Genomic DNA, 26,860 nt, shown 5'->3' on the forward strand with positions numbered 1-26,860 from the left:
CAGCAGTCGTCAGCACCTATCATGGCTCTTGTGAGGAGCACGTCACGGCGGTCTCTGGCGCGTGTGATTACATAGTCTAAGAGGTGCCAATGCTTTGACCGGGGGTGCTTCCATGATGTCTTGAACTTGTTTTTCTGGCGGAAGAGCGTGTTGGTGATGACAAGGTTGTGTTCTGCACATTTGGTGAGAAGCAGGATGCCATTTGAATTGCTGTTTCCAACCCCGTCTTTTCCAATGGTCCCTGGCCACAGGTCGAAGTCTCGCCCGACTCTTGCATTGAAGTCCCCCAGGAGGATGATTTTGTCCTCCTTAGGTATCCCCGATAGGACGGTGTCCAGCTGACAGTAGAATTTCTCCTTGATGTCTTCGTCAGCATCTAGTGTTGGTGCATAGGCACTTATGATGGTTGCCCGTTGGTTTTTGGCAAGATCGATTCGGAGGGTTGAGAGTCGTTCGTTGATGCCAGTGGGTGCTTCGGACAGATGTTTCATCAGATCATTTCTGATGGCGAAGCCAACTCCGTGCATTCTTTGGTCTTTTTCGGGCAGTCCCTTCCAGAAGAAGGTGTAGCCTCCTTTTTCTTCCTTCAGCTGTCCCTCTCCTGCTCTCCGGGTCTCCTGAAGGGCTGCTATGTCGATGTTGAAGCGTCCCAGCTCCCTTGCAATGATGGCAGTTCTGCGTTCGGGGCGTTCACTGCCACTGTTGTCCATCAGAGTCCGTACGTTCCACGTACCGAAGTTCATTTTTCTTTTTTGGCCGCAGGGTGGTGACCCCACTGGACGCGGCAGTCCAGTCAGGGATGAGTGAGGCAGACTATGTTTGGGGCACCTTTTCTAGCCCCCTCCCCGTGTGGGGTGAGCAGAGTGGGTCCTCAATAGGGCTGCTCAGTCGCGGATACAGCTGCCGAACTACTCAACTGCCTCGGACCTTGAGGTAGAACGACTGAGTCCGTACCCACCGCCCATGTGCCAGTCTGTGACTAAGGGCTTCCAGATTTCACAGTCCTGCCCCCGTCGCCACTCGCTGATCGCCATGGGACTTTGGTTGCTTGGTTTTTATTTTCTTTGGAAGACGCCTGTGCGTGGATTTTTTTAATGTGTGGAGGTCAGTGCACAGCTGATCAACACACAGACTTCACAGAGTGAGGTTCCACTGGTGATGTAGTTTAACACAATGACCGTGGCTTCTCAGTCTGTTGCAGCCTTCTTCCGCCTTCGCAGCCGTTGTAACATGTACCATGTTATCCTCCGCCTGCTCCGCCGTTGAGGTCTTTGGGTCTTCAGACTGTGCTTGGTCTGGAACCTCCCCCGCAGCCACTCCTGGGAGTGCACGACTCCAGTTGTTGTGCCTACAGGTTCATCGGAACACGCAAGCCCCCTCACCACGACAAGGTGACAGTCCATCGAGGGGGTCCTTTAATAATAGGTATATTTTGAAACAGGAATAACATTTTGGGGAGTACCATCATTTTTATTGCTGCAATTCTGCCCATCCAAGTTAGAGGGATTGTTTGCCATCTAGTGAGATCTTTTTTTATGTCTTCCCGCGTTCTAACATAATTATCCTGGAATAGATTGATATTTTTGTTTGAGAGCCATATTCCTAGATATTTTACTTTCGTTATCACCTCGCAGTCTGCTGCGGCCTCCAATTTCTTGCGACTTTTAACATCTATATTTTTTACTAAAAATTTAGATTTCTCCTTATTTATGATAAATCCTGATATGTCACCATATCTTTGGATTGTATCCAATAGTTTTTTAATACTTTGTAGTGGATTAGTTAGGATACAGACTATATCATCTGCGTAAGCCCTAATTTTTAGTTCTTGGCCGCTGATCTTTAAACCAGTGATTTCTTTCTCTTCCCTTATCCTTACATTTAAGATTTCTAATCCCATAATAAACAATAGTGGGGACAACGGACAGCCTTGTCTTGTCCCTTTTTGTATGTCAATGTAGTCCGATAGTTGACCATTTATTTTTAATCTTGCTCTTTGATTGGTGTATATTGCCCCTACTGCCCTTTTAAATTGGTGGCCAACTTCGAATTTTTCTAGCACTTTTTCCAAATAATCCCAACTAACATGGTCAAAAGCTTTTTCTGCGTCAATGAAGAACAATGCCAGATCTCTATTTGGGTCTTTGTCTGCTATTTCCAGGGTGTTCAATATCAGTCTGATGTTTTGATTTACTTGTCTTCCTGGGAGGAACCCCACTTGATCTTTATGTATTACCTGTGCCAATGCTTGCTTAATTCTGTTTGCCAATATAGTGGCGAATATTTTATAATCACAGTTCAGCAAAGATATTGGTCTGTAATTTTTAATTAAATCTAAATCTTTATCATGTTTGGGCACTAAAACAATTATGGATTCCTTCCATGACTCTGGAAGTTCCCCCTTTTTCATTACCGAGTTCATCACTGACACCAACAATGGGACCAGCTCTTCCTTAAAAGTTTTATAATATAGGATTGAGAGTCCATCTGCCCCAGGGGACTTGTTTGCTTTAGCCAAATTTATTGTCCTAATTACTTCCTCTGGTGTGATTTCTCTATCTAAATCAGCTTTCATTGCTTCTGAAATTTGTTTTAAATTTGTCTCCTCTACATACTGCGAGATTGTCCTGATCTCCCCCTGAGTTCTTTTATATAGGTTTGCATAGTATTCTTCGAATAGTTTTTGTATCTGTTGTGAATCAGTGATAATTTCACCTTTATTTTTTATTCTCATTATCAATGGTTTTTTCTTTACATCTTTTATTTGCCAAGCTAATAATTTCCCTGGTTTGTTTGCGTTTTCAAAAAAGTTGTATCTATTAAACATTTTCCTTTCTATTTCACTGGCAATTAGCTGTTCATATTGTTGGTGCAGTTTTTTTAATTCTCCTTGTAGTCTCATCTTTGTTCCTTTTTCTTTTTCTATTTCTAATTCTTTTGTCCTAATTTTTGCCAACAGCTCCAGTTGGGCCTTATTTTTTCCTTTGAACCAAATTGAGTTTTGTTGTATCAGTAACCCTCTAATTACTGCTTTTCCAGCCTCCCAAACTATTCCCTCCTTCATTCCTTCTTTAGAGTTGTCCTTTAAGTAATTAATAATTCCCGTTCTAAGTTTCTCTCTATGTGACTTAATTTTCAAAATGTAATCATTCATTCTCCAAGCTCTGTTTCTTTTGTATCCCACTCTTAATTTCATTAATATTGGGTTATGGTCAGCTAATACTCTAGGTAATAACTCAATTTTCTCTGTTTTCCCCACTAGTTCCTTAGTACCAAATATCAAGTCAATTCTTGAGGATGTGCCATGTCTATGTGAATAATATGAATACTCTTTTCTTGTTGGGTTGTGGACCCTCCAAATATCATAAAGTTCCCAATGCTGGATTTCCCTTAAGAAGGATCCCGGGAGTTTGCCTTCCTTTCTGTCCTTTTTTACTTTACTATCTCTATCCTCTTTGGGCACCATGACACCATTAAAATCCCCCATCCATAACGTTTCCTTTTCACCATATTCTGCTAATATGCATGTTAGCTTTTTGTAGAATGCTTTTTGCTTGTTGTTGGGAGCATACACTCCTACTAATAGTACAGGGTTTTTTTGAATACACACCTTTATTATTAATATTCTACCTTCCTCATCACAATATATTTTCTCTGGTGACAGTTCTTTTCTTATATAGAACAGTACTCCATTGGTCTTTTTGTTGTTACAAGCTGTAAATAATTGGCCCAACCTTTCTTTTTTTAACAGGTGACTATCCTCATAAATCAGATGTGTCTCAACTAAACATGCTATGTCTGGTTTGATTTTCTGCAAGTAATGAACCACTTTCTTGCGTTTATAGCCGTTATTTAAGCCATTAATGTTGGAAGCTATAATTTTTACACTTTGTATAGACATTTTAATCTACTCTACCCCATCCTATCCCCCCCCACCCCCACCCTTTCCAATAAGAAAAAAAAGTACATTACATTTCCTGATACTCATTACATTACTCTTAATGTTCCATTATTTATTAGTCTATTCCCCCGCTGCTTCTTCTTCTTCCACTTCTTTATCATTTTCCTCTTTTTCTTCATCCATTTGAGTGCTCTCCTTCTCGTTTTCCTTCCACTCTGGCTCTCTCCTTTCCTGTAGTACCCCTTTACCCCTTCCATGTCCTTGTCGCTCATCGCCTACATGCAGTCTTTCTCCATCCGGGAAGTCCTGGGCATATTTCCTTAGAAATTGTTCAACCTTCCCTGTATCTGTAATATAGTGTCTCTTTGCCTTATGGTAGAATGAGACCCCCTGTGGAAACAGCCAGCGAAATGGGGTTCCTCTGCTCTTCAATTTAACCACCAGTGCATTGAATTCTTTTCTTTTTCTGAGAAGCCTTCCTGGGATCTCCTTCATCATTAATATTTTCTTCCCTTCAATCACAATTGGGGATTCATATTGTTTTTTCAGCACTATCTCCTTAAATGTTTTGGCAACAAATTGAATTATACAATCCCTAGGTACTTTTTTTTGTCTTGCGAAGGCTGAGTTGATTCTGAAACATGTCGAGATTGAAGCATGAATAATGTCCACATCTTGCTCTTTCAGTAGCCCTGCCAGCATATTAGCTATGAAAGAGATGAGACTTTCCCCTTCCAGGCCCTCTCTGAGACCTCGAATCCTCAGAGAACACTCACAGGCTTTCAGCTCTTGCATTGCTATGGCATCTAAGACCTGTTCATGTTGGACCTCATAGGTTTGACTCTGTTCTTCCAGTCTTTCCACTCTCTTTTTAACAGATTTTTGATCTTTATCCAATTTTGCAAACTTATTGTCCATTTGGTCTTGCCTGTTAGCAATTTTTTGTACATCCAGCTGTAGTGAGCCTACAGTGAGCTGTAGTGAGCCTATTGCTTGTGTCAGGTTTTCAAACATTGATTTAATCTCCAGGAGGGTTTGGTCTGGGGTTGAAGTTGGGGTTGGAGTTGGAGTTGCTGCTGCCGTGGAGGCTTGTTTTTTTGTTTTTTCATGGGCTGAAGGGATTGTGGCATATGATGATATCAAACCTTTCATCCCGGGGCCCGACACTTTGGGGGAGCGTTTATCCACCCCCCCCCCACTCCTTCTCTTGTATGTCTCTGGAATGTATCTGGTATGTATCTGGTTCTTAACTTTAATTTTTTTCCTTTTCTTCTCCTTCTCCTCTCCTTCACACCCCCTCCTTCTTGCTCAAGGCCGTCCAGTTCCCTCCGTAGACAAAATAAATGTGCCTCTCTTTACTGCTTGTTGGAATCTGTCAGCGTGGGTAGGTGGGGGGGGGGGGGATAGGCAGGATAGGTATACTTAGCCCTTAAACATAAAAGGGAAAAATGTTCTTTAATCCAAATTTACTCTTCCAAATTTTAGATCAATTTAAGTCCTTAAGACTGTCCATCTTCTGAATCGTTAATGCGTTTGTACATAGTCTTTTATTACGACCTGCCTCTTTCTACAAAGTATTTCAAAGTCTTTCAAAATCTTTCAGTGCAGCCTTTGCACTAGCAACACAGTCGTATTGAGGCTATTCGCTCACAAGAGTCAGCTTGGAAAATTATCTTGCCTCCAGCAGGAAAATTCAAGTGTTTAACTCTCAAGGAGCTTATTTATAGCTTCAGTGCTCAGTGCTAAAACAAATAAACGTAAATCATGTGCTTACTAGAAAAAAGTTGGAGCCTTGCACGAGGAGGAATCCGGAGATGGGAGATCTTTCTTTGTGCCTTTAAGCTGTCCGTTTCCAGATGCTTTTTGTTGGCAACTGCTCTCCTCTCTTCGTCTCGCCCGAAGATGAGGAATTTGAGGGGTGTAGATATGCTTTCCCCCCCAACCGTCTCTCCGATGCATGGAGCCGAGGCTCCATGCGACTTTCTCTCCTCAGCTCCAACCGGAAGTCGCCATGTATATGTTTTGTGATCCGCTCTGAGTCCCCTTCAGGGCAAGAAGGGTGGAATATAACTACTGTAAATAAATAAATAAATTCATGTACATCCCTAAAACAGCCACTAAGTGTCATTCAGAGATCTCTCACTTTTGCTAGTTTTTTGTGACCCCAGCATTAAACCAAAGGGATCCCATTTGGGCTCTCGGACCATAGTTTACGAAGCAGTGGTTTATCTGAGCACCCAGATTTGAAGCATCAGTGTGGTTGTCATCAGAGTGTGCTGCATTTCCACATGTTTCATTGCTGGTTTTGCCAGAGACCTGGACATATAAAGGGAGAAATTGCCACCAAGGCAGGAGAAAGAATTATACATTTTAATACAGGTTGAGTATCCCTTATCTAAATTGCTTGGAACGAGAACTGTTTTGGATTTTGCTCCCCACCCCCCACCCCCAATTTTTTTTTTGGAATGTCTGCTTTTATGTCAACCTGTATTTAAAACAAAACAAATGTGCTGTTGTTGCTTTTTCATAGGAAATAGAGCAGATCATCAAAACTCTGGAGGATGCCCAAGATGAATATGACTTCAAATTTAAGACCTTGCAGGTTAGAGGTGAGGAATTTCCATTCACAGATATTCCAGTGTACGAATCTCCTGCATATTAGAAATTGTGATTTGCGGGTCAACCTGTTTGGAATCCAGATGGACATGCCTGATGTGAACAGATGGTTGAGAAAGTTTGGAACTTGATGTGAATTTCTAAGCATTTCCTTTCTCTTCTCTTGTTGATATTTCCCTAAAGAGTTTTCTGAAGAGTGTATATAACAATGCACAGAAAGGTTACTTTTTAGGTTGCAAACTGTCTAGACTTGTCCAAACTCAGGAAGCCGGCCAAAGAATTGTGTAGGAAAACCTAGAGATTTCTAGAGAGGTGTTCCCTCCAGATCTTCCAGCATGACTGGAGATTCCTACAGAGAACATTTTAATCCAATCCACAAATGTTAAAACTGCAAATGTTGATAAATGACTGCTTATATTTTATGTTCTAAACACAAGTAATATATAACTACTGCATAATGAGCACAAATACTGTACAGTGCTGTATCAGATATGTCCTGCCTATAATTTATAAGGCACATCACAGAAACTGAATACAGACTGAAGAGGAGAAAAAATCCAGGGTGCTGAGTAGCTTAAGTTGATAAAAAGCCGTGTGCATTTGCAAAATGGTTGAAAAGAGCAACCACGCATTGGAAATACGGTTCAAGGTATAAATTTAGAAGGATCAAAAGAGCAAGTTGTCAAAACTGAATAGTCAAAAAGTGGGTGATGCCTGCTTTATGAACTCATTTGTATGTTATTACTAAGTAAGGACATGCTACGCAACATTTGGAACCACTTTGACAAAATTAGCTAAACATGGAGAATGCGTTTAGTATTCATCCTATTTTGTTTATTACACTTTCGTGTTGACAGCTAAAATGTGCATTCACAGAAACAAAGTATCTCATTCCAAATACTGTATGACCTTGACTTAAGAGCATCCCAACTTAAGAGCATTTTGTGTTAGGAGCCATGGCCTGGATTTTGCTTTGACATACAAGCAGCATTTAGAGTTAAGAGCTATCGCCAGAGGGAGTGCTAGCACGAGAGTTCAAGGATTCAAGGGAGCTGCCTTCGTGCCCTTATCTGCTTTGGGAGATTGCTGTCCACTTTGCTCTTGTCTGCTTTGAGGAACTTTGGGCTAGTTGGTTTTGCGTGGTTTTTATTCCTGGTATGTTTGGCTTCATGAAGAGGGAGAGAGAGCAAGAGAGGCAGTCTGGAATGAGTACAGGATGAAGAAAATGATGCTTTTGCCTCTTCACTTTTTGCTTCCTTGCCACTACTTTGTTCTTTCTTTTTTATTGTGAATGTGCATTTATACATTGTTATTTATAAAGTACATTTTCTTATTTAAAATAAGGGGTTTCGGATGACCAGAATGGATTAATAGCATTTCAATTGTAAATTTGTTTTGAGATAAGAGCAATTTGAGCTAAGAACTCAGTCATGAAATGAATTAAACTCTTAACTCAAGGTATCACTGTACAGAACATTTTGTTCATTATTGCTTTAGGATCATAAGCCTGCCAAGCTAAAAGCATAGGACGATCCTGGGTTTTTGCACTGAAACCTGCGTTCTTTTCTCTTGGCTTTATAATATCTGACTTTTTTTTTGTTTTTAATTTGCTTTAGGTTTTTGTATCGTTATGTTGTGTTTTGAGGCCTTGGCCTTTGTAAGCCGCATCGAGTCCTTCGGGAGATGCTAGTGGGGTACAAATAAAGTTAATAATAATAATAATAATAATAATAATAATAATAATTTTCTGCTTCATGGAATTTCTAGCATTTTCCTGCAGAATAATACCCTTTCTTTCTAATCCTAATGGGAAAGTTGGCTGGGGTGGGGCATTTGATTCCTGATTTTGACAGTACTTCTGCTTTAGAAGAGGACAGAAATGTTTTTGGCAAAAAGAGAAGTTTTTCCACTTCCTCTGAAGCTCAGGCCTATGAGATCAAGTTCTGCATTTCTCTTAAACCTTGCTGTTTAAATGTTGAGGCCCTCAAGGTCCTCTTTTCACTGTGATCTGTTTTGCAGAAGGAGAAGCCAATGGCATGACCCAGGATGACTGCAAAAAGGAAGGACTGCAGCTCCACGCCATGTATTTGCAGCTTCACAACATGAGAAAGGTGATTTTTTTACTTTAATTGTGAATGAGGCATCCCACGTTTTTGTAAATCAAGGTGTCCAATGGTGGTATGGCACATCCTTAGGCATTGGGGGAATTTCAACCCAACTCCTGTATTTCTTCAATTCTAAGACCTCTCTAAACATCTCTAAACATGGAGTGTGTCTTGGAATCCAGTGGTATCTTACTTATTTTTGTTGGCGTTGGTGTTGGTAATGAAGTTAGAGTGTGTCTTACAATCGAATTCAAAAAATACGGTCTAGCTTCGAGGCCCAATAATCTTGATTTATCGCAACGTTTTTCAGTCTGTCTTTATTTATTTATTTACTATGCTTTTATACCACCCCTCTTAGCCCACAAGCGACTCGGGGCAGTTTACAGTGAGCATCAAAAACATAAGATACAATTAAAACAGTTAATATAAATATAAAAACCAATTAAAACAGTCAATATCGATAAAAAACACATCTCAATTAGAGTCTCCTCCTTAAAAGTATAATCCAGTAGCGTCGCCTAGTCTTTCCTATGTCTGTTATATTACATCTGCAAACGCTTGCTCAAAAAGACAAGTCTTGGTTTTTTCGGAATGTTAAAAAGGAGGGGCCAATCTGTTATCCCTAGGGAGGGGACTCATCTTGTTGTGTTTCAAATAATAATAATAATAATAATAATAATAATAATAATTTTATTGATTAGCCCTTGGGCCATATCACAATACCAAACGGAACAACAAGTCTTGATAAGACTTGATTGCACTCTGTGTAGTAAGTTAAAATAAGACACTTATAACAATCTATATAAATAAAAATGTAATGTTCGTTTGTGGGATTAACAGAACTCTAAAACCACTGGACGAATTGACACCAAATTTGGACACAAGACACCTAACAACCTAATGTATGTCCTTCACTTTAAAAAAATGATTTTGTCATTTGGGAGTTGTAGTTGCTGGGATTTATAGTTCACCTACAATCAAAGAGCATTCTGAACCCCACCAGTGATGGAACTGAACCAAACTTGGCACACAGTTCTCCCATGACCAACAGAAAATACTGGGTTTGGTGGGCAGTGTCCTTTGGTTTTGGAGTTGTAGTTCGCCTACATCCCGAGATCACTGTGGACTCAAACAATGATGGATCTGGACCAAACTCTACACAAATACTCAATATGCCCAAATGTGAACACTGGTGGAGTTTGGGGAAAATAGAATCTTGACATTTGGGAGTTGTAGTTGCCGGGATTTATAGTTCACCTACAATCACAGAGCATTCTGAACCCCACCAACGAAAGAATTGGGCCAAACTTCCCACACAGAACCCCCATGTGGGCAACGCGTGGCAGGGGCGGCTAGTACAGTAAATAAATATAAGATATAATGAAACTGAGTATATATGTACATCATATTTCCTTATCACTTGTGGAAACAATATGATTCTTTCTCTTCTCCTCAGACTTAATTAATAGTGCCATAGTCAATCAATGAACTCATGTTTTGTGATATAATTTGTTTTTCAATTACAATTTAACTAGCTCATTAACACACTCAAGAAGTAGCTAAGGGCAACTAACAAGAAGACTGGGACAAGCAGAGAGAGCAATGATAAAGATGGACAAAACCAAGGCTTTATATATCAAAAGCTCTCACTTCTTTCTATGATTCTAGGGGAGCCCTTCAATAACGGGGCAGTTCAGATGCCTCAAGTGAGAAATGATAACTATCATGCTGTCTTTTTAAAATGGTTTGGTCATTAATCTTCTCAGGATGTACTTCACAAGATTGCGACTGCGCTGACTTTAGCAGAACACACTCAGAACGCTTTGATCCAAGAGGAACTTGTGGAATGGAAGAGTCGGCAACAGATCGCTTGCATTGGAGGCCCACCAAATGCATGTCTCGACCAGCTTCAAAACTGGTAAGTCTCTAAGCACAAAAAGAGAAGATTACATTTTGCTGACAAGATATGTGGTATGTGTACATTAACACCCCTGTATACACAGGGATAGAGTTTTTTCAGATCACGTCAGGAGGTGCTGTGGTTTAGCTTCGATTATTTTCTGGATTTTATCAGAATTTTAAAATACCATTTATATTTAATTCTGTTTTAATGTTTGCATATTTTTAGATTTTAAAGTGTATTGAAGTGCTTTTAATGGAAAGTCGCATTGAACAAATTATAACAGTAAAAGAAGAAATAATAGAGAAAATATTTCAAATGTGGAGAATGGATATGGAAATTGAGAAGGTAGATACCCAAAAGGAAATAAGTAATATAGTAAAGGAAAAATATAATGTACTAAGGGAAGTAAGAAGGAAAATGTTATAAAAATGGTATAGGACTCCTGCACAACTTTCACGTTTTTTTTACCAGGGGTAAAGGACAGGTGTTGGCATGGCTGTAAACACAGAGATGTGTTTAATCACATATGGGAATGTGATAAAGTCCAGACGTACTGGAGAACGATTGAAGAAGTTAATAGAATGTTAAATCTTCAAGTAATAATGGACTATAGAAATGTATTACATGAAAGGATACCAGGAGTGTATAATGTGCAAAAGGAAAGAGTGGTTGACAAATTAATAGCATGTGTGCACATTGTTTTAGTTAGAGGTTGGAAAGATAAAATCACAGTGGACTCTGACAAATTGGTATAATTATATACTCAGTATGTTAAATGTGGAAATAACCAATTCTAAATTGAACAATATAGATAAAATAGACATGTTATAATAATTAAGAGTATGTGGGATCCAGTTAGGAATAATTTAGAGAATGTATTAAGAAGTGGAGTAGAAAAATTGATATTAAGACTGATATTTCAAATGTAATTTGTGTAATTTATTGTACACACTGTGTATCCAGGGAGGGTGGGGCAGAGGATGGGAGTGGGGTAAAACAATAAATAAATTAAAAAAAATTAAAATGGAGTTGCATTGGAGAATCTAGACATGCATAGACACATCTTTTCTAAGATACCTCTCTAGGAATGTCTGGATCATATATGAGGGTTGAATGAAAAGTAATGCCTCCACCTTCGTAACTCCTCAACAGATGGTAGTACTGGTATGCAGCAGGTACTAGCTTGTTCAGTAGACTCTCCTCTTCAGTTCCATTTTGGCGGGAAGCCTTAGCATTGAACAGTTGTGTTGTTAAAGTGCGAAATATGGAACCCTGTGCAGATGGTCGGTCAATGCCACTTAAGTAACGTACAGTCATTGAATTCTTGACAGCAGAAGGTGTCACCCAAAGGAGATTCATCAGAGAATTCAAGCTGTTTATGGTGATTGTGTTGATATGAGTACTGTGCGTTGTTGGGCGAGTAAGTTTAAAGATGTTGAGGTGGGCACATCTGACTTGTGTGACAAAAAGTTGGACATCCTGTGACAGCAGCCACTAAGTTTCACAAGCAAAAGGTTGACAGATTGATTCAGGACAATTGTTGTATCACTCAGAGAGAAATTTCAAGCATAATTGGCATTTCACAAGAATGTTTGGGTCACATTATTGCTTTGCTTGACTATCATAAGATCTGTGCACGATTGGTACCCAGGATGAGAGAACTGTGAGACGCTGGTTGGAGAAACAGAGTGTTGACTTCTTCTGTGACGGCTTCAGAAAACTTATTCATTGTTGGAAGAAATGTATCAATTGTCTAGTGATTATGTGGAATAATGAATAGTGGTTGTTAAAGAGCACATTCTAAGGATTATTTCTGTGTTGATTTATTAAAATATCCCCATCCAAACCCAAGTAACGAAGGTGGGGGCATTACTTTTCATTCAACCCCTGTATAATCCTGAGTTCGTTGACTTCCAGATTTGCAGCCAAAGTGAGTTTAGTACTAAGATGTAACTTGTCATGGCAGGTTTACCACGGTCGCTGAGAGTCTTCAGCAGATTCGCCAGCAGCTGAAAAAACTGGAGGAGCTGGAGCAAAAATATTCATATGAAACAGATCCTATCCCACAGCAGAAGCAAGGACTGCATGACCGGACGCTGAATCTTTTCAATCAGCTCATTCAGAGGTGAGCGATCGTCTTCTTGCTCAGAGGTTGTGGATTATATCAGTTGCAGTCTGACTTATTGGAGGGGGGCATCAGCTTGAGGAAAACTAAAATTTGGATATCACATAGCAAGTGTCAATTCACACAAACACACGTCTTGATCTAAATAATTTGCTCAGTAAGGAAAAGTATGGATGGGTAGCCCCAGTTTTCAGGAATAATATACGGCAGTGTTTCTCAAACTGTTCCTCCAAGTGTTTTGGACTTCAGCTCTCAGAAAACCCAGGCAGCTTACCAGCTGTTAGGAATTGTTGAAACTGAAGTCCAAAACATCTGGAGGAGCAGAGTTTGAGAAACACTGATATAAGGAAAGCTAAAGCTCAGAATTGGCCAAGGGTAGGCTTGCAAAGAGCAACAAAAAGGGGTTTTCTAGATACATTGAGCTCAGATCTGAAGGGGCGGTATATAAATATGGTAAATAAATAAATAAATATTTTGTATACTTAAATATTCTGTATTTAAGTACCTACCGTGTGTTCCTTATCCAGTTCCTTTGTAGTAGAAAGGCAGCCTTGCATGCCTACACATCCCCAGAGGCCGCTGGTTTTGAAGACTGGAGTCCAGTTTACGGTTAAGCTGAGGTAAGGCAAGAAAATGTAAATCATCCCGTTGTCTTTTTTTCTGTAGTCTTGACTTTGGAATACATCTCACCACGTTAAAAAAGTGGATGTGGCTCTTAATGAGACATGCCGCATTATTACAGGACGTCTACGCCCTACACCACTGAAGAAATTATACTGTTTAGCTGGTATCATACCACTTGACGTCCATTGGGAAGTAACAGCCTGAAATGAAAGGACCAAGGCATTGATATGTGGCAGTGTGGAAGGGGCTACAGCTTCTTACATTTTCGGGATATGGGTTTGGGGTCTCCCATGTTAAGTGCTTGTCAGAATGAACTCTTATTGCAATTAATAAGACTGTTTAAATTTTAGCTATTAATTATATCTCCTATTCCACCTTGTCTCCTGTACTATGCTAATAATATAATATAATATATTGTATATACATATAATATTTATAATATTATAATATAATGCTACCAATAATATTTTATTATAATTATATATTTTATATTATATGTAATATTAGTAATAATATTACAATATAATGGCATATCACAGGGGTCCTCAAACTTTTTAAACAGAGGGCCAGGTCACAGTTCCACAAACTGTTGGAGGGCCGGATTATATCATTTGAAAAAAACATGAATTCCTATGCACACTGTACATATCTTATTTGTAGTGCAAAAAACACTTTAAAACAATACAATAATTAAAATGAATTTTAACAAATATAAACTTATTATTATTTCAATTAGAAGTGTGGGCCTGCTTTTGGCTGATGAGATAGGATTGTTGTTGTTGTTGTTGTTGTTGTTGTTGTTGTTGTTGTGTGCTTTCAAGTAATTTCAGACTTAGGTTGACCCTGAGCGAGGGCCAGATAAATGACCTTGGAGGGCCGTATGTGCCCCCCCCGGCCTTAGTTTGAGGACCTCTGGTATAGTACAATATAGTAATATCTAATACTGATATTGTACTATGCTAATAATATAATATATTGTATGTATATATATCTTGTAAGCTGCTCTGAGTCCCCTTCGGGGTGAGAAGGGCGGCATATAAATGCCATCAATAAATATTAATGCTTAAGTAACGACAATTTTGGGACTGACGCTTTGTTCAGGAGCCTGAGACATTTAAGAATATTCAAGTATCATGAAGATCATTATGGAATTATTTCTTCTTATATGTATTAATATATCTGCTGCTTGTCTTTCCAGATTGCTGGTGAAACTACAAGAGCTGAACTACAAATTAAAGGTCCAGGTTGTGTTTGATAAGTGAGTAATATCTTACATTGGGCCACCTTTTTCCCTGCAGAAAACTTTTTTCCATTTTTGTTGTGCTCCCAGAGAGAAATAGAGTGGTAGTGGCATCCTTTGCTTTTTCTGAAACGATTTTGCAGATTTTATTTATTTATTTATTTACTATGCTTCTATACCGCCATTCTCAGCCCGAGGGCGACTCATGGCGGTTTACAAAACAGCACAATTCAATGCCCACAACAGTACAAAAATAATTTAAACATTAAAAACGTTTGACACAGGTAAACAATTCATTACAATTAACATCAGTAACACAATAAAAACCATAAGTCCTCCGCATTTCATTACCAATCATTATCCAGTCACGTTGTCCAAGGGCAAGACAGTTATATTCCACAAACAATTTAGTGAAGTTTTATTGATTCTTTGCCAGGGGTAAATTAAGTTGATAATTCCTATAGATACTTCCAGTTCTTTAGAAACACTGTAATTCAGCATGTATATTTAGAAGTGAGCTCTGTTGCATTAAATTCCTAAGCCTTCTAGCACAACTCTTTAGGCAACTGAACATATCATTGGAGGATCTAAAGATTCCTTAGAAGAACAAATTGAATTGAATCTGCAAAAGTCAAAAATGCAAATGTAGAGAAATGCCTGTAGACTAGGCATGAGCAAACTTTTTTGCCTCGGGGCTGTATTGTGGGCCTGACCAAGAGGGCTGGGCTGGGAGGGAGGGCAGCCGGGCACATGTTGGGTAGGACGGGCATTGAAGAGAGAGGGTCTGTGAGAGGGTGCGGTTGGGAAGGGCCAAGGTAGGGCCCTAGTCATTCTCAGGTTGTCCTCCTGGCATAAGGATGGGACTACTCGCTTCATCCTTATTCAGGGAGGAAAATGAGACATGCGGTAATTGCCCCCATCCTCCTCCCCCAATCTTCGGGCTGCCCGCTTGGAATTATTCCAAAAGGTGGGCGAGTCAGGTGACTGCCGAGAGCGTTCCAGAGGACTCTCGGCTGCTGTGTGCCTTCCTTAGGCTGTCCTCTCGGCATAAGTATGGGGCTGCTTACACCGTCCTTATGCCAGGAGGAGGGCAAGACACGTGGTGGCTGAGAACACTCCAGAGGGATCTCAACTGCTGCATGCCTTCCTCCCTCATCCTTTCTGCATAAGAATGTGGCAGGCCACCATGGCCTTATGCTGAGCGGACAGGGAAAATGAGGAGGGCCTGAGGTGTCTGCCCCCTGGGCCTTACTTTTTTCATTCCTACTTTAGACTGTCCTGTTCCACTCTGAATAGGAACAGTGTTGCTCACTTTTTGTACACTTCCACATACTGTGGAAGAACATGTGGGTCAAGAATAGGGTTCTACAGTCACCCACTTATCTACCGGCAAGACCCTAAACTTGGAAGGCCATCATACTCAGACAAAAAGAGATCGTCTAAGCACACTTGCTTGGGACTCAACCTTATTAGATGCGATGGGTTTTACCCCATTCCTCATAATACTGGCATCTTGGCATTTACTGAGTTGTAAATATTTGGTTGTCTACACATTTGGCGGTGTATCTATGAATGAAAAAGTGATGAGGGGGAAGCATCAAGTTCTCCAAGGAAAAAACGGAGGGATTTCTGTCTGTACACAATAGCCTTCTCGTACCACATTTGTGATAAGTTTACTTTAAGGAATCCTCTGTTAATTTTTCCATGGTTATCATTTGGAAATGCGGGGAAGGGGATCTCAGATTGCACAGTAAAATGTTTGCGAAATATTTAATTGAGTAAAAACTTCAATAAAATTGAGAAGCATCTGAAGTGCCATATAGTGTAATACACTGTAATACACTGTGTGATATTCTTCCCTTCTCTCTCTCTCTTGTCCTTTACAGAGATATCGGTGAGAAAAATCCCCCAGTGAAAGGGTATGTTGTTGAGACTTCTCTTTTGCGTATTACTCTCCCCGCCCCCCTCTATATATGCATTTTTACTCAAAGATTTCTTGGATTTTTAAAACATATATCTTTTTGCAGGATTAGAAAATTCAATATCTTAGGAACAAATACCAAAGTGATGAACATGGAGGAGTCAAATGGAAGCCTGTCGGCAGAATTTAGACATTTGGTGAGAAATATTTTCTTCCTTGTTTCATCTTTTTTCTTTAAATGGTGAGGGTTCATACTGAGTTACAAAATTGTGGGTTTTCCTTCTGCAACATCATGAGTCATCTTGTAATTGTGTCAATGGGTCTAGTCAAAAAGGAGGGGAGAAGAAGTACGAGATCCTTCCTCTAGTCATTGATCTAGCTTGCCTATCTGAGTCTCGTTTAAAAGACGGAAGCAGATATAAAATTATTTATTTATTTATTTACTTTGCTTCTATACCGCTGTTCTCAGCCCGAAGGCGACTCACAGCGGTTCACAAGACACAGGACACAGCAGAATTCAAACACCAATATAAAACAGTTAATAACCTAATCTAATACACAATTAATACACAATTACTATGATAACCCTTCACTAGCGTCTCATAACTAAAAACAATAAATAGTAATGACAGTAGTAATGACAGCAATGACAGTAATGACAAATAAATAGTAATGACAGTAGCCCTTAATATATGTTGTCTGAGGTTTCTCAGTCTTGATGCTTATGATTCAACTTAAAATTGTCAGTATTTTTCATGCAAATTTTGAAGGTTGCTTCTTAACTGTTCAACAAATCTGCAAGATCCCAACCTTGGGATATGGTGCAATGGGCCTTGTGCTGGCAGGACTGCTGACTGAAAGATCAGTGGTTCAAATCCGGGAAGCAGGGTGAGCTCACATCTGTCAGCTCCATCTTCTCATGTGGGGACACAAGAAAAGCCTTAGCATTTATTCATCTTCTTATCCTTCTAAGAGCATCATACAAATGCAAATACAAATGCAGCCCCACACCACTCCTGAGCTATGGGTTAAGTACACAATGTACACATTCATATTCAATAGGCTTTGCTATAGGTTGCCATGTTCTTTACATGCACTTTGTTATGTGTATTCTATGCCTTGAACCTGCCATGGAATTTAGATTGTGATAGAAAAGGGGGTGGAGAAATTAGGAATTTCCATTCTGTCCTAGGAATGGGAAGACCGGCCTCTACTTGTTTTTGTGTGTGTGTGTGTGTGTGTTTTGTTTGAGAAATTTCATTCACGTGGCAGTGCCTTCAGGGATTGTTGCTTGACGTTCCCTGACAGCAACACTTTGTCTTATTGTTAGAATCCTCCCTTATAAATATATAGGTTTTTATTTTTATCTCTTCCTTAGTTTTTATCATTGTATCTTGCACATGTGGTCCGCTCATTTTGAAGGTGTTTGATTTTCTACTGTAGTACTTTGCACTGTTTATTATTATATTTTATGCCTGATTTATTTGATTGTGATGTTTATTTTATGCTTTTCATGCTATTGTATTATAATGCACTTCTGGGCTTGGCCTCATGTAAGCTGTCCCAAGTCACCTTTGGGGAGATGGTGGCGGGGTATAAATAAAGATGATGATTATTATGATTATTATTATTATTATTACTTTTATTTCATTCCTAACAATTCCTAGGTGGAATTGTTAGGAATGAAATGAAAGAAATATCCTGGCATAGTAGGATATTTTCTCTACTAGTTTGAAGGTTGCACGAGGCTATATCTTGTATCCCTATACTGAAATGTCCACACATTTACCCACACATCTATTCCTGAACATGGTGATTTACATTTTGAGAACCCATTGCTTTATAAGCTTTGGAACTGCTGTGGTTATGACAGCAGTTCCAGTTTATTCCTTAACTGGTATAAATTAAAGCCATGATGTGGAACAAGGCCTGTTGGTGTGTAGAATGGTTTTTGATCAGGAACGTACTTGAAAAATGTGAATGTCACTTACTCTGACATGTTCTCCTGTTTTTACAGCAATTGAAGGAACAAAAAAATGTTTCAAGGACTAATGAGGTAAGAATCAGTCCTTATTACTGCTCTTACTTAAAATTTCTGTTTTATTCAGCAACATGTCTGATTGGAATTCTGCTAATGGATAATGATTGAAAACGTTACTCTTTGGGATGGTACTGCCAGCTAGCACAGTTGGTCCTTGGCTATGTTCCCTACATCTCTTCTGAGGATAACTAGCTTCAAGGAGGATAGACACTGAAGCAAATGCTTCCTGTCAATAGTCACCATTGAATACCACCATCTTGCTTTAATCTATCCTGCAAATGTTAAATGAATATATTGCTTAGCACAATTATACAATCGGTTGTACAACTGGGGAAGATGCAGAGCATCCCACTTGTTGAACATCTTTGCTCTGCATGACAATTATTCTGATTGTTCTGCTGTTTCACAGCCTCTGAGCATCCTGTCCTTATATGCAGTAAAACATTGTTGTTGTTTTTTTTTACAGGGACCTCTTATAGTAACAGAGGAACTGCATTCTCTCAGTTTTGAAACTACAATGGAACAGGGTGGGACCAACATTAAATTAGAGGTAAGCATCCTAAAGAGGAAATGACAAGGAATGGTCACTCAATAACTCAATAACATTTTATTGAAAAGCTACGTTCCCCAACTTGTGAAATGTGGGTTCTAGAGCAATCTGGACAAGTGGTGAACAATATGAGGGCCTTCTAGGTACTATGATAGGCAGTATTTTATTATTGGTGCAGTGGGTTAAACCTCTCTGCTGGCAGGACTGAAGACCAACAGGTCACAGGCTCAAATCCTGGGAGAGCGCGGATGAGCTCCCTTTATCAGTTCCAGCTCTCCATGCAGGGACATGAGAGAAGCCTCCCACAAACATCACAACAACCGGGCATACCCTGGGCAATGTCCTTGCAGACGGCCAATTCTCTCACACTAGAAGCAACTTTTAGTTTCTCATGTCGCTTCTGACACGACAAAAAAAATAATCGTTATACTCTGCCCTTCTCACCCCGAAGGGGACTCAGAGCGGCTTTACAAAGGCAACACCTATAATTACGAGTTTAATTTCATAGAATCATAGAATCAAAGAGTTGGAAGAGACCTCATGGGCCATCCAGTCCAACCCCCTGCCAAGAAGCAGGAATATTGCATTCAAATCACCCCTGACAGATGGCCATCCAGCCTCTGTTTAAAAGCTTCCAAAGAAGGAGCCTCCACCACACTCCGGGGCAGAGAGTTCCACTGCTGAACGGCTCTCACAGTCAGGAAGTTCTTCCTAATGTTCAGATGGAATCTCCTTTCTTGTAGTTTGAAGCCATTGTTCCGTGTCCTAGTCTCCAAGGAAGCAGAAAACAAGCTAGCTCCCTCCTCCCTGTGGCTTCCTCTCACATATTTATACATGGCTATCATATCTCCTCTCAGCCTTCTCTTCTTCAGGCTAAACATGCCCAGTTCCCTAAGCCGCTCCTCATAGGGCTTGTTCTCCAGACCCTTGATCATTTTAGTCGCCCTCCTCTGGACACTTTCCAGCTTGTCAATATCTCTCTTGAATTGTGGTGCCCAGAATTGGGCACAATATTCCAGATGTGGTCTAACCAAAGCAGAATAGAGGGGTAGCATTACTTCCTTAGATCTAGACACTATGCTCCTATTGATGCAGGCCAAAATCCCATTGGCTTTTTTTGCCGCCACATCACATTGTTGGCTCATGTTTAACTTGTTGTCCACGAGGACTCCAAGATCTTTTTCACACGTACTGCTCTCGAGCCAGGGGTCCCCCATTCTGTATCTTTGCATCTCATTTTTTCTGCCAAAGTGGAGTATCTTGCATTTGTCACTGTTGAACTTCATTTTGTTAGTTTTGGCCCATCTCTCTAATCTGTCAAGATCGTTTTGAATTCTGCTCCTGTCCTCTGGACTATTGGCTATCCCTCCCAATTTGGTGTCGTCTGCAAACTTGATGATCATGCCTTCTAGCCCTTCATCTAAGTCATTAATAAAGATGTTGAACAGGACCGGGCCCAGGACGGAACCCTGCGGCACTCCACTTGTCACTTCTTTCCAAGATGAAGAGGAAGCATTAGTGAGCACTCTCTGTGTTCGTCCACTTAACCAATTACAGATCCACCTCACCGTAGTTTTGCCTAGCCCACATTGGACTAGTTTCCTTGCCAGAAGGTCATGGGGGACCTTGTCGAAGGCCTTACTGAAATCCAGGTACGCTACATCCACGGCATTCCCTGCATCTACCCAGCTTGTAGCTCTATCGAAGAAAGAGATCAGATTAGTCTGGCATGACTTGTTTTTGATAAATCCATGTTGACTATTAGCGATGACTGCATTTGTTTCTAAGTGTTTGCAGACCACTTCCTTAACAATCTTTTCCAGAATCTTGCCCGGTATCGACGTGAGGCTGACCGGACGGTAGTTGTTTGGGTCGTCCTTTTTTCCCTTCTTGAAGATTGGGACCACATTGGCCCTCCTCCAATCTGCTGGAACTTCTCCCGTTCTCCAAGAACTCTCAAAGATGGTTGCCAATGGTTCCGAAATGACTTCCGCTAGTTCCTTCAATACTCTTGGGTGTAGTTGATCTGGTCCTGGGGACTTGAACTCATTAAGAGCGGCCAGGTATTCCTGGACGACTTCTTTCCCAATTTGGGGTTGGATGTCCTCCAATCCCTCATCCACTCCATCTTGCTGAGGTTGAAGACTCTCTTTTTGTGAGAAGACCGAGGCAAAGAAGGCATTAAGTAGTTCTGCCTTTTCCCTATCCCCTGTCAGCATTGCCCCATCTTCTCCTCGAAGAGGTCCTATCGCCTCCTTGTTTTTCCTTTTTCTACTGACATAAGAATAGAAGCCCTTTTTATTGTTTTTAATGTCCCTGGCAAGTCTGAGCTCGTTTTTTGCTTTAGCTTTGCGGACCTTTTCCCTACAGGTGTTGGCCATTTGTTTGAATTCTTCTTTGGTGATTTCTCCCTTTTTCCACTTCTTGTGCATGTCTCTTTTGTGTCTTAGCACAGTTAGAAGTTCTTTGGACATCCATTCTGGCTTCTTTGCACTTGTCCTATTTTTTCTCTTTGTTGGCACGGTTTGCAATTGCGCCTTGAGTATTTCACTCTTGAGAAGTTCCCATCCATCCGTAGCTCCCTTGTCTTTTAGTATCTGTGTCCACGGAATGCTGCTCAGCGTTTCCTTCATTTTTTGGAAATCAGCTCTCCTAAAGTCCAAAATGCGGGTTTGACTTGTCTTAGTTTCGGCCTTCCTTTGTACCTCAAATTGCAGGAGCACATGGTCACTTGCCCCTAAGGATCCTACCACTTCGACCGCATCGATCAGGTCCTCCGCATTTGTTAGGATGAGATCAAGAGTAGCCAATCCCCTTGTTCCCTCTTCTACCTTCTGGACCATGAAATTGTCTGCAAGGCAAGCGAGGAATTTGTTGGACCTTGTACTCTTGGCCGAGTTTGTTTTCCAGCAAATATCGGGATAGTTGAAATCGCCCATGACTACTACATCTCTTTTCTGTGCCTGTTTGGTCAACTGTTGGCAGAAGACTTCATCAAGATCTTCCTCCTGGCTTGGGGGTCTGTAGTAGACGCCTACAACGACATCTTTTTGAGTCCCAGTTCCCTTGATTCTTATCCAGATGATTTCAAGCTGGTTTCCCAGATTGCTGTCTTGAATTTCTTCTGCAGCATAAGAGTTTTTGACATATAAGGCTACTCCGCCTCCTCTCCCCTTTGTTCGGTTTCTGTGAAAGAGGTTATACCCCTCGATATCTACATTCCAGCGATAGGAGTCATCCCACCAGGTTTCAGTGATGGCTATGATATCATATTTGTGGTGTTGTGCTAGAAGTTGGAGTTCGTCTTGTTTATTTCCCATGCTCTGTGCATTAGTGTAAAGACATGTGAGCTCCTGGAATCTTCCCTTGAGCTGTTTAATTGGGATTATTGTGCTTTTGGTACGTGGTCCTTGTTGTGTTTGTGCAGCCCTCCGTTTAGCCTTCTGGCGATTCCCAGACATTATGGGTAAAGTAGCGTTCGCAAGGCTGTTGTCCCCCTCCCCCGGTGGACCTAGTTTAAAGTGCGTCTAATGAGGTTTGCGAGTCTGTGAGCAAAAAAGTGTTTTCCTACTTGTGTGAGATGCACCCCATCCCTTGCCAGTAGGCCATCCTCCTGGAATAGCAGGCCATGGTCGAGGAAGCCAAAGCGTTCCTCCTGACACCATTTTCTAAGCCAGTCATTGACCTGTACTATTTTTCTGGCTCTTGTGGGTCCGTGTCTTACAACAGGGAGGAGGGATGAAAAGACCACCTGTACATTACATTCTTTGTTATGTGACTAAGTTCTTAACTCAAATTGCTCTTATGTCAAATCAGATGTGCCCATTGAAATGAATTGATCCGTTCCGGACCCCCAAAAACCACACCAATTTTTTGTTATGTATTTTGAAATAAGAAAAAAATTACTTTATAAGTAACAAATATATACAAAATAATAATACATAATAAAAGAATGTAAAGAAATAAACTGGATTTATTAAGTGTTGAGTATGTATTTTCCTTCACAATTAAGTGTTGAGTATGTATTTTCCTTCACATCTTCTTCACTGACAATTGCCTTTTTTGCCACACTTTTCTTGCTTTATATCCAAACACATCATCCTTTTTTTCTTGGCACTCACTTTCTTAGGGACCCATGGTTAGCCAGACCTTTAATTAAGAGAGTCAGAACATAGATTTGTATCTGTATCTATCAGTTGATTTAGTGCTGCCTTTGTGCCACTTTAATAAGCTTCAAGGGATGTGTTTGAATCCTAACAGGCACTTGGTTCAATGCCCTGACTTCACACAATATGGATCACAGTACCTATGATACCAGATTGTGGTAGTATCACCTATCTGAAGGGCATTTCCTATTTCTGCTCTAGTCTTCGGTAATATATAACAAAATCCTTAACCTTGTATCTTTCAAATGTGTGGGTTTCCATTAATCCTAGTCAAGACGTCTTTTTTCATTTTTGCTTTAACTTAACTCACAATATTTAAGTATTTGCTTAAATTTCCCTTGTTGCTTCTGTTTTCTAGACAACCTCCCTTCCTATTGTTGTAATTTCCAATGTCAGCCAGCTGCCAAGTGGATGGGCATCTATTTTGTGGTACAACATGCTGACTAATGAGCCAAAGGTAAATTGCAAGATCTCTCCTCATATTGTGTTTAATTCTAAAAGGGGGGGGGGAGTAAAATGGCTGTAATCGTACATTTGCTTCTTCTAAAATTAAGCCTTTTTAGCTTGATGAGACTTCCTTTTCAATGGATTTGTGTCAGAGTATATTGTAAGACAATTTTACAATACAGAGCAGGTGTTTAATCTCCTGTAAAATAGTATGTTGTCCTAATTTTGTCACAACTTTGTATTGATGTTGAGGTTATTCTGTTTGTTTTTCAAACTATACCTGATTCCATGCAGATTCAAAAACCTACTGCATATTCTAAACTAGTACTAGCACAGAAGCAGAAGTTCAAGAGAAGATGCAGTTTATGAATTGCCCGTTCCTTCCTCTAAAATAGTGATTCTCGACCTGTGGGTCTCCAGATGATTTGGTCTTCAACTCACAAAAATCCTAACAGCTGGTAAACTGGCTGTGATTTCTGGGAGTTGTAGGACAAAACACATGGGGACCCACAGGTTGAGAACCACTGGTATAAAATATAGCCTTGAAGCCACTTTTGGGGCAAGGGAAGGATAACAATTTTGCATATATTGGATGGGAATTCAGAGATTCCCTTTGATTGAGTGCCCAGTTTCATTCTGCACAGTAGACTTCCTTTATCAGTATATTTCCAGTTAGCTGCATCTGAAACCAACTCCAAAACATTTCAGATTGAAGAGTTGACATTTTTTTCTGGGATGTGATAGAGATGTTCCCCTGATGGAGGCAGGGAATCTTCCCACATAAGCACTGAATCTGAACCATTGTGTTGAAGTGGTTAGATCAGATAGTCCAGATAGGTTGGATTCCAGTTTTCATCATCCACAGAAAGCATTGTGGGGACTTGGGATGATGGAAGTTGAAGTTCTGCATATTTGGAAGGTGCTGAGTGGATTAGAATTTAAAACTAGGACTAAGGAAATCTGTGTTCGAATTCCACCAACACCATGAAACACCTCTGGAGATCTTCTGATATTCATTGCCTCGTCTATGCCAAGTCATAGAATCATAGAGTTGGAAGAGACCTCCTGGGCCATCCAGTCCAACCCCATGCCAAGAAGCAGGAATATTACATTCAAAGCACCCCTGACAGGTGGCCATCCAGCCTCTGTTTAAAAACTTCCAAAGAAGGAGCCTCCACCACACTCTGGGGCAGAGAGTTCCACTGCTGAACAGCTCTCACAGTCAGGAAGTTCTTCCTCATGTTCAGATGGAATTTCCTTTCTTGTAGTTTGAAGCCAATGTCTGCCAGGCATTTTGTGAAGATGTTGCGGGGAGGTCTCTCTTTTGGAGAAGTGAAGGAAATATATTCGATATATGCATTCTAAATCTTTCCACAGAACGTATACTTCTTCCTTAACCCTCCTTGTGCGAGATGGTCTCAGCTTTCTGATGTCCTAAGTTGGCAGTTTTCTTCCGTCACTAAAAGAGGACTCAATGTAGACCAGCTAAACATGCTGGGGGAAAAACTTCTTGGTAGGTTATGTTTAAAAATTATCTCTTGCCTTGAGAGTCCTTCTTATTTTTGTTCTATCTTCTTTTCCCCCTCTTTTTTGGTTTTATCATCTAATGCACATGTGTCAAACTCAAGGCCCATGGGTGAATACGACCCACCATGTCAGATAGTGAACTACAACTCCTGTCTTCCTCCTCATTAGACATCATGACTAGAGATGATGGGAGTTGGCATACAGTAATATGTTCTGTTTGTTCTGTTCAGTCAGGGGAGTGGGGTTTCCATTTAAATCCAAGGCTTGTGGATATGATGCCTGATGTTATAATGTCCTCTAACCTTTCCCAACCTCAGAGCCACAACTGCTGTTGGGTTGCAATTCCAGTTATCTGCAGTCAGATTATCAAAGGGATTGGAGTTGTTATTCAGTACATCTGGAGAGCCAAACTGGGTAAAAACTAAAGAGCATTGATCACTATATATAAGAATTATAGTTGGCCCTCAGTATCCACGAATTCTCCATCCATGGATTCACCAGCCCTTTGAAATCAACCATGAAGCTGCTGTGGCCTTCCATGAAAATGAGTTTAATACCCCTGATCTAACGTACAATAATAATAACAACAACAACAACAACAACACTTTATTTATATTCTGCCCACAACAACAACAACAGCAACCACAACACCACTTTATTTATATTCTGCCCTTCTCATTCCTAAAGGGACTCAGGGCAGATCACAGTACACATACACGACAAACATTCAATGCCATTTTGTATAGACAGTACACAGACAGATAGACAGAACAGAAAGGAGGTGTGTTGTTTTGATGCCATGGAAGGTTGGGCTCGCGTCCAGCCACAGGGGGTGCTGTCACTCCATCCTCTATGACGAAGAGGTGTTAGGACTTCCTCCTTCCTTTCGATCACCCAGTATTTTCTGATCTTTCTTTATGGCGTTGTAAAACACCTCCCCTGCTTTTAGCGGTACATAATTTTTCTAATGACAGCTGAAGCTGTTTTCAAACACTGTATGTCACAGCAAATGAGATCTATATGCTGGATTTTGTATCACAAAATCACAAGTCGAACACTTCCCAAGTGTCTAGGACTGTGTGATGTATTTTCAAATGATGCACGCAGGTCCAAGTAAGGTGGCCTTTTGCAGTTGACAGATCGTGATTTTGTCAATGTTTATTGTTTCCAAATGCCGGCTGAAATCTTTTGGCATGGCACCCAGTGTGTCGATGACCATTATTATTATTATTATTATTATTATTATTATTATTATATTCTAAAAAAACCCTCCCTCAACAGTCAATCTACGGATGTTGCCATAGTAGTTAAAGTGGAAATGTGTCATGTGAAAGAGTTCATAGGGCGCATCATTTGGAATTCAGGCAATTTGATATAACTTTAACTGCTATGGGTCAATTCAATGAACGCATGGGAAGGAGGGATTTGGTGAGGCAGCAGCACAATTGTGCAAAGAAAGCTTATAAAGGTACAACTGCCATGTTTCCATCGCATTGAGCCGTGGCAGATCAAAAACTGTCAGACTATATTAATTCTTTAGTGTAGATCAGGCATGGGCAAACTTCAGCCCTTCAGGAGTTTTAGATTTCAACTCCCAGAAATCCTAGCCAGCTCAACAGCTGTTAGGAATTGCGGGAGTTGAAGTCTAAAACACCTGGAGGGCCAAAGTTTGCCCATGCTTGGTGTAGATGCAC

The 26,860-nt window shown here is 40.4% G+C and overlaps 1 protein-coding gene across 1 annotated transcript in view; it reads left to right on the forward strand.

Moving 5' to 3' along the window:
• STAT1 (signal transducer and activator of transcription 1) overlaps nt 1–26,860 on the forward strand; it is a 53,958-nt gene that overhangs the window by 14,375 nt on the left and 12,723 nt on the right. Inside the window, exons 6-17 of the mRNA XM_060780611.2 lie at nt 6,432–6,510; nt 8,537–8,628; nt 10,389–10,540; nt 12,492–12,650; nt 13,178–13,270; nt 14,473–14,532; nt 16,401–16,433; nt 16,542–16,632; nt 18,453–18,491; nt 18,943–19,026; nt 23,551–23,649; nt 25,017–25,152. Coding sequence (XP_060636594.2) covers nt 6,432–6,510; nt 8,537–8,628; nt 10,389–10,540; nt 12,492–12,650; nt 13,178–13,270; nt 14,473–14,532; nt 16,401–16,433; nt 16,542–16,632; nt 18,453–18,491; nt 18,943–19,026; nt 23,551–23,649; nt 25,017–25,152 — 1,117 coding nt within the window. The remainder of the gene's footprint in view (nt 1–6,431; nt 6,511–8,536; nt 8,629–10,388; nt 10,541–12,491; nt 12,651–13,177; nt 13,271–14,472; nt 14,533–16,400; nt 16,434–16,541; nt 16,633–18,452; nt 18,492–18,942; nt 19,027–23,550; nt 23,650–25,016; nt 25,153–26,860) is intronic.

This window comes from Anolis sagrei, chromosome 1 (assembly GCF_037176765.1).
Source record: "Anolis sagrei isolate rAnoSag1 chromosome 1, rAnoSag1.mat, whole genome shotgun sequence".
NCBI lineage: Eukaryota > Metazoa > Chordata > Lepidosauria > Squamata > Dactyloidae > Anolis > Anolis sagrei.